We start from the raw sequence: 11179 nt of genomic DNA, 5'->3' as shown, positions 1-11179 counted from the left end.
TCCTTTCCTCTGGGAATCGGTCCAAGATTGTGTCCATGTCGTAAATCGCTAGATTGAACAGAAAAAATGAAAATACTCCCTCGACACAGGCCAGTGAAGATCCCCAATGCACATATATAGATACGCTTGTCCGTTAAAAGCACCGCCTTTCGGTGCCATTCGATGCGAGTGTGAGGCACAAATGAGTGCGGTATCCCTCCCGTCCTCAATAGTGCCTGGTCAGTGACCCGCGCAACCCGGAAGACAGAAAAACCAACGGCAAAATATATATTTCAGAACTTCGACGAAAGAAAGTCTTCCATTAGGGTAGCCCAAGGAAGCAAGCGTCTCCGCAAGGTGGTGAGAATTACAAACGGTCCTAACGGATCGTTTGTTTTGACTGAAATGTCACGGGATACAGAGGCGCTAGACGCAAAACATACATTCTGGAAACATTGGCAAGTTTGACATCTTCCATTCCTCAGGGCGTTAAGAATAGGTCATTTGCTGTCACTTGGCGATAACAAGTTGCACAAGTCCGCCAATTTGCAGTCTGGGCAGTGGAAGGCAGTGGACCATTTTGGCTTGATTGACTTCGACGCTCTCTCATGAGCTGAAGGCTTCGATTTGATGAGAGCGATCAGCGATCACCAACATCCACGAGCGCCTGACCCTAAAGAAGGCTTTGCGAGGAATGCTTGGTGGTGAGTGCTTGGATTGGGTAAATACAATTGAATGCATACCGAGGCAGGTGGCTGGTTTTCAGAATTAGATGGCCAGGAGTAGACGAAAGATTGCTCGATAGCAGTCCTTCGTTGACTCTGAGGGGTTGATGTGGAATGCCAATATGCATTTGGGATTAAACGCGCTTGCTGAAGGCTCGCAGCCATATTGAGATTACCTCGGAGATAGGAACGATACAGCATCCGATTCGGAGTGGGATCATGGGGCACAAGTACTCGTACTCATTGTACTCGCCTCGACTGTCGAATGGCCAGGATGTGAAAGTGGGAGAAAGGCTCATTGATGTATTTAAGCAATTTGGCTCGCAATGTTATGGTGGGGTATAAGTCGAGGGATGGATCGGATATCGCCGACAGCTTGACTTGTTCGGTTCGGTGTCAGGAAAGGTTGCCGTGCTGCTTCCGGTGCAGGTTATCTTGTTGTACTTCTATCATTCATCCATGCTCTTTCTCGCTCTTACTGTCACCCACCCATCCATTCCATCCCCTTCCCACTCTCTGGTCTCGCAAAATGGCCGCCCACCCCAAGAAACCGAACATTCAGACCCAACCAAGGACGTATCAGGTCTCCATAAAATCCGTCCTCTCTTTTCCTGTAAGTTTTCAACCATTGTCGAAGGACAAGTTCATCGACTCTTTCGTTTGCCGCGTCAGATTCGAATGTGCAACCCACCGCCCGCAGTGGGAAAGGTCAGGTCATGTGGTGGTACGCATGTCCAGATTTTCCTACACGTTTTTACCTCACTGCCATTTCAGTGACGCCATTGTTTGACGTTCGTTTGGAAGATGTATTGGATAGAAAACATCTGCCACCGCTAGGTTTGTAATTAAATTATTCTTACTGTGCAAACTATGACCTCATCGTGCTTTTAGGATTGAAGGACTTCGAGGTCTGTCGGGCTCAAAGATTTTTTTTTGGGAAGTGTTCCCTAAATCTCTCCTAGGAATGGCTTCTGTTCGTGGAAATGAGTCCAGAAAACCTGTGAGCCGCTGTTTCGAGTCTGAATTTCATTCTGGTGCTCACTGTCATGTTAGCTACTTCACCCTCTGGCTCAGAGAGTATAAACTGCGGTACAACCAATGGGCTGCACAAACACGATTTCATCGAGAAGCCTCCAGTGAATTTCGGACGAACTGGTCATCTCATAATTCTTCGCAGTTGGCGATGTTCTATGCAAGAGCGAAACAGACATTTCTTACCCCAAACTCTGATTATGAACTCAACCTTCCTTCCAGCATTCTTGCGCCATTTCATACCTCTATGGAATCACCACACCCCGATCCTGCCATTTTTACTGATGTAGATGCTGAGGTATACCAGCTACTAGATGATAGCCTCCGACGATTCGTCCACGCGCAGTTCAACAATGTCGGAAACCACCGCGTACTCTGTGGTATTGTCGCCGGCTTTCTTTTCTGTCTCATTGGATCAATACCGTCCATAACTCTGAACCTGGTTCGTGAACAATCACGGTGGATGCGTCTAACAGCCTTCCCGGGTTTATTCATTGGCCTGACGATTGCCCTTTCCGCATTGAATGGTATCTGTCTCGGAGTATACATGTTTGGTGACCTTCGACAATTGAGGAAATTCGAACTTTCCCGTCCACCAATATCTAAACCCCAACCTCTGCCGGCTTTTAAGCGTCGATCTCTGAGCTCACAGCGATCACCACAGCAAATTAACCCCGTCCTTCCAGTCCAGCATCCCCGTAAATCCTCTCAGCCCCATTGTCGACCAAACAATTTATCGCGCCCCGCTTCCTCATCGTCCCTAGGCTCCCAGTCCAGTCCCTCTTCATCAGGTTCAGTTTACATTAACGCAGACCTGGTTATTCACATTTCGCCGGAGTACTATGATACGGACCCCGTAGATGGACCTGCGACCACCCCCCCTGGTCCAGACGCCCCAAACTATACCTTTCCAGAAAAATCGGTACATTACGACGAGAACGCCAGCCCCACCGATTCCGATTTTACAGCTACTGCCACATTCATTCATCAATATGATTATGACGACGACAACGACGACCCTGATCTCGAAATGGGGCTTGAACGCTTACCTGAACGACACCAACCCATCTCCCCTTTCGACTTTGATGCTCTTCCTCCTCGGACACCCAACGGCGACCCTACCCGTCTCTCTACACAATATGAGAGGGATTGCTGTACTCCAACACCCACAATTCCGCCTCCCGAAGCCTCCCCCAGCCTCATGGCCCGCATCCAATCCCGCTGCGACATCAAGAGATGGCGACTTCAGACAGGCTTCCTAGAGCCTGATCAAACTTCTTCATTTGCGTCATCAGATACCGCGAACCCTTATAATTCTCACATCCACACCTCTAAACATAAACTTCGACTACCACAACCCCACAGTTCCAGCTCCGAACAAAAGATCCTCCCGCCCAAAGAGGAGAGAGTTCGAAAAAGGTTCAGATTAATTCAAGCCGTGCCCGCCTTTGCCGTTCCTCTCACTCGAGTGCTGAGCCCTGTAATTGTTCGTGGGCAGTGGGAAATCGTCGTACGATCAGCAGCTATTGCCTTCCTGATCAGTTGGGTGTTAGTGGGGATATTCTTGGCCATTCCCATACCAGCGTCATCGTGATTCGGAACTGAGCCTCCGTGATCTGCAGCGTTAGGTCTGGTGACCGCCATCCTTGCTTGCACACCCTTTTGGAGAAAGCGTACTCGCCATTCTTCAATTATCATTATTATCGACCTTGCACTCCTTTTAACATGTGTTAGCAATATTGTACTTGATCATCGAGCTGGACTTACATCTCAACACATTCATTCCTTGTACCTTACTTAGTATGTATGTAGCTCATTTTTTCTTGACGGTCAAATTATTCGACTAGCGTATACCATGGCAACTACTTCTTACTCGTGTACGGTACTTCGGGTAGTAGTCCCACTTTCACGCATGCATTCGTTGTGTTGTATTCAAGTCCATTGTTGACATGTTCGATAAGATTTCATTTTTCAGCTGATCACAGCCAAGGAGCCAGGCTCCCGAGACGACCCTGCAAGCCTGGTGTGTATTTGTTTGATCGACGCAAAGTTTAGACAGCATACATAGCAGATTGGCCATAATGACGACAGAATCTGGGCTCCATAAAACCAAATCTTGGGCAACACCACGAGCCAAAGTCAACGTTAGATTGTCGCTAATCGCAGGGAATCACGCCAAGACCATGTGATGAAATACCCAGCTAGTTAAAGAGGAACATAGCTTCCTAGTACTGCGAGCCTCGAGGGTGCTATCATCCCGGGATCCCGCTAAGAAATAGTTGAACGCCAAAAGCGCACTCAGGGTCCAGAGAGCCTTACGGCAACAACGCGTTATCGACGTTGCTTGCAGATAATCAGAATTTCAAATCCATGACTTCGAAAGATGCAGATGGTATAGAAAAGTTTGCGGAGGGCCAAACGAAGTCTTTTCATCACCCCTTTCCTGCGTTCATGTCCGATTGTGGGAGAGCTGACATAGAAGACTGTCAATCTTCTTCGCGGGACTACTCCGATCTTGAGGCGTGAAAAGTCGCAAGTGCGATGTTAACGCGAGGTCGATGGTCGACGATTCCGCGTTACTGAGAATTGACCTCGAGACCGCTCGGATGCCGGGCCAAGATAAGTTGATCGTCGTAATGGCGGGTTCCAAGGGTAAGGAGGCATTTCGTAGGCCTCTGCGCCAACTCAAAACTCCGCCCGGAAAACGCTCAGCTCCGCTGAGCCTTTTCCCCTCGAGCCCCGCTCATCAATCATGGTCGCGACATCGATCCCTGACTCAGTGCCAAAGTTTGGCAGATGCTGGGTTAGGAGAAGTAATCGGTGTCGCTTCCCTCTCCTGTGCTGGCTCTCTCTCTCTCAGACCACGTCTATCCAGCACAGGTAAGCGCCCCGCGCTCTCTCCCTCTATGCGCCGCATACTCATCCAAATGAACAGTGATCCTCGCATCTAGGCTCCGCCTATCGTTTTCTACAAACGCACTCTAATCACTCTTCATTTGGTGAGGCCTTTTCTTCATATTGAGCTTTGTGCACATTCTTACATCCTTCTGGTTCAGACTTCGTCTGCTAGACTCGGATTGTAAGAAGCTTCGTAAGACCCTGCTCAGCTCAATACTCACGTATCGTGCCTCCTGCAGAATCTCTTCAGATTTTCTCTGGCCATCTGCTCGCTTCCCTCGCCATCCAACCTCCTTTCTTTCAGTCACACCTCACTATTCGACCTCACCCGACATCTCCTTTTCAATGACCGATGTTGGCGCTGAAGCAACTCGGCAACGTGCTCAAGCCCTTGAGGCTATCGTTTCCGACGTCGTGGAAGGACGGTTGCCCCTCTCAGATTTTGCGAAACGTCTCCAAGACGCAGGCGCATCTCCAGCCGAGGGCGAAGACTACCTGCAACAACTTACCCAACGACTGGAGCAGCAAAAGAAGGACAGAGAGGCTGACGAACAGCCGGACACTCAGTCTGGAGAACAAGCAGCCCGAGAATCGACTCCTGAAGGCCTTGACGAGGCTCAGGTGGTCGAGTTTCGCGCCCGACGCGATGCGCTCCTGGAAGAGGTTCGCGCTCGAGAAGCCGCTGATCGTCGCACAGCGGTTGACACCGCTGCATGGGCCGTCCTCAATGCTAAGCTCTCTCGACTGGCGAGTTCACAGGTCCCCAGCGACTCTACGACCCTTCTCTCAGCTGACGATCTCGCAAAACTACTCGGAGTCGAACGTTCAACCCCCCAGTCCTTGCCTGCTACTGTTCTCACTCTTGCTCCGCATCTGGCTGAGCTCTCGACCTCTGCAATCTCTGACCCCCACATTGAGGAAACCTGGAAATTGCGGCAGGCAATTGGAACAGACAAGACCATCGATTCCCTTGTCAATCTTATGCAGGTACAGCCGCTTGCTGATCCCGTTCCCCGTTCTATCTGGCGCTTGGTCATTCAGGACCACTTCGTCGACTTCGAGAAACTCTTTGCCTCGATGGACAAAGGGTACGACCACAACGATGAGCCTCGAGACTTCGGCGGGGGCTATGCACTCGTCAAAAAGGACCAAGCTTCAGCTAAGCGCCCCCTTCGATCCGAATCCGAATGGCTTCGTGTCTTTGGAGCTTGGAGCTCTGCCGTTGTACTTGTCTATCGTCACCGCTCTTCAGAGCTTCAAAGCTACCAGCGCATGGTCACTGACCTATTTCGCGCAGTACCTCATGACCCGTCGATTGCCATCGCTTTCGACGTCGAAGCTCGCGATCGCTATGCGAAGAGTCCTTTCCGCATGGACGACCGGACTCAACTTAATGTGCCGCTTTTGGCGCGCATGTTCCAAAGTACTGGCCCGTCTTCCAAGAAGCGCAGTAATACATCACCTTCGACAAGCTCTCCCTCAAAGCGTTCAACAATTCCTTGCCGAAATTGGAACATGGGTATTTGCGACGCCCCTTGCCCGAATGGGCGCAGGCATGGGATTTGCAGTGAGTGTGAAGGCCCACACCGAGCAAAAGACGAGCCCGTCTGCAATACTCTCCTCCAAGCTCGACAAAGAAAAGGAGCTAGCGGAGGCTACTCAGAGAGCAGCAAAGGCAAGGGAAGGGCCTAGGACTATCAACTCAGGGTTGAAACGAAAGCTTGATACCCCACTCATAGATGTACCTCGCTTTCGACGTCGTTATGTATGGTCTAACTCAACCAATAAACACCTCTCCCCTGCTGCCCTTTACACTGAATCTGCACCTCCTCTCCCTTCACCTCCTGCTCACCTTTTGCAAGACCAAAAGATTCAAGCATCCCTCCTCGCTATGCGGGATCACATCAAAGTTGACACACCTTTCAACGTCGATAAACTCGAGTCTATGCTCACTGACCATCCAAACCAACCTTTCGTCAAATCAGTCATGACAGGCCTTCGGGATGGATTCTGGCCTCTTGACGACGGAGAATGGAAAGTTGAACTCGAAGAAGTCATCGACAACTATTCTACTGACGAAGGCGATCTTGATGCCATCCGCAACTTTCGAGACAAAGAAAGGTCTGCCGGTCGTTGGTCTGATGAGCTCTCAGACTCCGAACTCTTGCCAGGGATGAAAATGTCCCCTATGTTCGTCGTTTGGCAGAACGGTAAAGCTCGGGTTGTCACAGACCACTCAGGCTCTGGAATAAACGATGGTATTCCAAGATCTGAGGCCAAAGTTCGCTACGATGACATGCACCCCTTTGGCCAGTCTCTCCGTGATGCCCACACTGATAACCCAGGTCGTCGCATCATAACTTTCAAGTCAGACGTAGCGTCTGCTTTTCTCAACCTGCCGGCGCACCCTCTATGGCAACTCCGTCAAGTTGTTGTAGTTGAGGGTAAGCTCTACATTGTGCGTCGTCTGGTCTTTGGGAACCGTGCATCTCCCCGCTGCTGGTGCGCTGTCTCTGGGCTTTTGTGCTGGTTAGCTATTCGAAAGCTGGGCATCTTCAGCCTTCACGTCTACATGGATGACTTCTTTGGCTGGGACTTCGAAGACAACTTAATCATGTATCATGGGATGCTCCGTCCACGTCAACAAGTTCAACTTCTCTTATTCTGGGAAGCGATCCAGTGCCCTTTTGAGGATAAGAAACAAGAACATGGGAGTGTTTTGAAAATCATTGGCTTCTGGGTTGATGCCAACCAAGGCTCCCTCTCTCTTCCTCCCAGCTCCCTCATCGACATCGTCGAGAAAATCAATGTCTTCTTGTCCACACCCAATCGCAAACCCATCCTTCGTGAATGGCAACGGCTCGCTGGCCACCTCAACTGGCTTCTAAATGTTCTACCATGGGCTCGTCCCGCGCTTTCAGCCCTCTACCACAAGACTAGTGGAAAATCTCGTCCTCTTGGCGCCGTACACCTCAACGCCGAAGTTATCTCTGACCTTTCTTGGCTCATCAGCATCATCCCAAAGGCAGTTGGTGTCCGCTTCTTGGACGATGGTATCTGGGACGACACTGCTGCAGATCTGGAGCTCTGGACCGATGCTAGCCTGACAATTGGCATGTCCTTTGTATACGGAAATCAAGGCTTCATGTATGGGATGAAGGAATGCCCCCCCGATCGCAAGGTCGACATCTTCTTCCTGGAACTGGTGGCTATCATGTCAGCCATCCACCACATTGCCTCTTTTGCCTCACCCCCTCGCCGTCTTCTTATTCACACTGACAGTTTAGACTCAGTGGCCATCTTCAACAGCTTACGCGTCTCTGAGGCATTGCACAATGGTCCACTCATGGCAATAGCTGGTGTCATCATTGAATCTGGCATTGATCTTCGTGTTCGACACATCCCTGGAAAGCAAAATGTCCGAGCCGACCTCCTCTCACGTCTTTTGCTTGACGAGTATCAAGCAAAATTCCCTTTTGACCGCGTCCGCCTATTCTCCCCACCACGGGACCTCCTGCCGGCGCGATGGAGGGGGTGCTTTTGAGCGCCCTGGGCGGGTCTCGGCCATTACGCCGGACTCGCCCACCAATGAAGCTACGTGATCTTGACAATCGTATGCTTCATTTGCAGGTTAACGCTATTGAGAAATCAACAGTTAAAGGCTACGCAACAGGTGCTCGCGACTACATTGCTTTCTGCATGTCCCATCACCTCTCCATCGAACCCACCCCTGAAACCTTGGCTCGTTACATCGCCTACACCTCCCAATACATCGCCTCTGGGCCAAAATATCTCTCAGGTGTCAGACATTTTCTATCTGACTTATATCCTGACTTTGACAAGAATCGCGCCCACCCACTCGTCACAACTACTATTCGAGGTTCCAAGAAAATCCGTGCAGACCCTATTCGTCGTAAGTTGCCTCTTCGTCCGGCACATTTACAAACTTTTCTACATATTGCTCGTGGCTCTGGATCCTACGATGACCTCCTCTTCGCAACAATACTTTCTTGCCTATTCTACGCTTGCCACCGTTCAGGCGAACTCGTCCAGAAAAATTCAAAAGACCTCTTCGATTGGAGGAAAATCATCAAACGCTCCTCACTCACATTTTCTCAAGGGCGAGCTCAGTATCACCTCCCTTATCACAAGGGGGATCCTTTTTACCGTGGCACTGACATCTTGTTCTCACAACAGGAAGTTGCCGACCCTGTGGCACTTCTCAAAGAATATGTCGATCGACGTGACTCTGTTCACCAGGCCCGCCTCGCTCTCTTCTTACGAGAGGATGGCTCCCACCCCACTCGCTCGTGGTTCGACGCTCGCTTCTTTGCCGTGCTCAGTCGGGAATTCGGTGGGCACTCAGCACGTGCAGGTGGCGCCACATTTTACGCCAGCCTTGGCCTATCTGAGGACGTCATTCAAGCTATCGGTCGCTGGTCCTCTCAAGCATGGAAGATCTACATAAGGGACAACCCCACCTTCATTAGCTTACACTCCCCAGCCTAAAAAATTTTGGGGCTCGCCTTCGGCGACCCTTTGTTGCTGCTATCACCACCTCGTGATTCTCTCCACCTTTGAACAGCGCAGCAGAGGTCGTCGTAATGGCGGGTTCCAAGGGTAAGGAGGCATTTCGTAGGCCTCTGCGCCAACTCAAAACTCCGCCCGGAAAACGCTCAGCTCCGCTGAGCCTTTTCCCCTCGAGCCCCGCTCATCAATCATGGTCGCGACATCGATCCCTGACTCAGTGCCAAAGTTTGGCAGATGCTGGGTTAGGAGAAGTAATCGGTGTCGCTTCCCTCTCCTGTGCTGGCTCTCTCTCTCTCAGACCACGTCTATCCAGCACAGGTAAGCGCCCCGCGCTCTCTCCCTCTATGCGCCGCATACTCATCCAAATGAACAGTGATCCTCGCATCTAGGCTCCGCCTATCGTTTTCTACAAACGCACTCTAATCACTCTTCATTTGGTGAGGCCTTTTCTTCATATTGAGCTTTGTGCACATTCTTACATCCTTCTGGTTCAGACTTCGTCTGCTAGACTCGGATTGTAAGAAGCTTCGTAAGACCCTGCTCAGCTCAATACTCACGTATCGTGCCTCCTGCAGAATCTCTTCAGATTTTCTCTGGCCCTCCCTCCACTCCCTCTTCTTTCTTTTTATCTCTCTTTTTTTCTTCTCATAAATGACTTTATTCTAATGTACTTGTATCCACATTTGTACGCGTAGTGTAGTGTAGCTTACACTCCCCAGCCTAAAAAATTTTGGGGCTCGCCTTCGGCGACCCTTTGTTGCTGCTATCACCACCTCGTGATTCTCTCCACCTTTGAACAGCGCAGCAGAGGAGCCGAGTAGATCCGCAAATTCCACCAAGATTCCACGCCGCCAAAGTTGAAGATGCTCACTTTTGCTTGTTCTATAATGATGGTGTCAAACCTATGATCACGATTACAGTCAGCTCTTTAGGGAAATATGAAACTCGGACTAGGGTACGATCCCAAGCGGTGGTCAACTGCGCAAATGCTGTTATAAGTGTACACCCACATACTGAACATCACATTGCAGAAAAAAATTCCCGCACATGAACCCGATGATCAACTTTTGCACGCATAGTGACGTCATTCTCATCGGTTTTTGCTTTTTATGTTTTCTGGTATAACTAGCTTTGGCTGAACTAGTTGCTTCAACAAAAGTTCTAGACGTCCTGGCGGGATTCAGGGTCGAAAAACGGAAATAAGTAACTCGTTCCAGAGCCTTGCCCGAAGATGAAGCTTCATCTTCGGCAAATCTTTTCGATTATTTAGAGGTATCTGTTGGGCAGGTCGGGATGACAAGAGGCACCTCAGTTCAGCCCAACATGGCCTTAGCAGGGTGTGGGTAAGAGTCGTCAGTGTACCAGAAACCCATAAGGAAAGAGTGGAGACAAAAAGAGTAAAGCATGTTGGATTCTGCAGTTCTTTGTTGAACAAGGAAAGGGGAGTGTTAGTGTTCGGGCGGCTTAGGCCATGCAGCAAGGTACCTACAGGACTCGGGGGGAAATAAGGGGTTGCATCCGCCGTCCGAAACATGATTTGTCTTTGACAGTGCTATGGCAAGAAAACGGGTTGGCGTCCAAAGGTATCTGAAAAGCCGTCGCTCGGCTGAAGGGCTCATTCAAACGCGTTTAGATCTCAAATTCCATCCAACCCACCGCGCGCTGGAAGCAAGGCCGTCTTGAAGCGTCCTACGCGTCGCAGAATTTTTAAATCCCGTGAAGACCCACATGTATTCAGTTGCATTTTGGTCATTTGAAATACCCATTGGCCCCACCACCCAGGCAACACGTTGCAGCTCGTGGGCACGGCGGTGAAATTATGACCCCCAAAAATCGACAAAATATCGCGCTTCGTTTAAGAAAGGGAGTCGAAACGCCACGTCCTCGCTTCAAGCTTCCATATGGGCCTCGATCTGCCTCGATGAATTATTGCGATGAATGTCTTCCGTCCTGAGAGATAAGATGCAGGGTCCGAAAATGAGGTAGGCGCGCAGAAGTCAACCTTTGACAAGACA

At 50.2% G+C, this 11179-nt stretch overlaps 3 protein-coding genes across 3 annotated transcripts; all 3 read left to right on the top strand.

The window, feature by feature from the left end:
- Positions 1-1382: 1382 nt before the first annotated feature.
- On the top strand, positions 1383-3330 carry LACBIDRAFT_308969 (uncharacterized protein; the record flags this gene model as incomplete). Its single annotated transcript, XM_001876163.1, has 5 exons — positions 1383-1428; positions 1479-1541; positions 1596-1612; positions 1667-1704; positions 1758-3330. The coding sequence occupies 5 exons, from the start codon at positions 1383-1385 to the stop codon at positions 3328-3330; spliced, it is 1737 nt and encodes a 578-aa protein (XP_001876198.1).
- Positions 3331-4294: 964 nt separating this feature from the next.
- LACBIDRAFT_308968 (uncharacterized protein) lies at positions 4295-4721 on the top strand (the record flags this gene model as incomplete). The annotated part of the gene is made up of 2 exons (XM_001876162.1): positions 4295-4616; positions 4672-4721. 2 exons carry the CDS (start codon positions 4295-4297, stop codon positions 4719-4721), a joined length of 372 nt encoding a protein of 123 aa, XP_001876197.1.
- A 4517-nt stretch (positions 4722-9238) lies between these two features.
- On the top strand, positions 9239-9887 carry LACBIDRAFT_308966 (uncharacterized protein; the record flags this gene model as incomplete). Its single annotated transcript, XM_001876161.1, has 4 exons — positions 9239-9482; positions 9538-9592; positions 9644-9673; positions 9738-9887. 2 exons carry the CDS (start codon positions 9239-9241, stop codon positions 9585-9587), a joined length of 294 nt encoding a protein of 97 aa, XP_001876196.1. The 3' UTR covers positions 9588-9592; positions 9644-9673; positions 9738-9887.
- Positions 9888-11179: the final 1292 nt, after the last annotated feature.

This window comes from Laccaria bicolor, genomic scaffold (assembly GCF_000143565.1).
Source record: "Laccaria bicolor S238N-H82 LACBIscaffold_3 genomic scaffold, whole genome shotgun sequence".
Lineage (NCBI taxonomy): Eukaryota > Fungi > Basidiomycota > Agaricomycetes > Agaricales > Hydnangiaceae > Laccaria > Laccaria bicolor.
The sequence above is the reverse complement of the archived record's forward strand: the minus strand, read 5'-3'. Positions and strand labels throughout refer to the sequence as shown.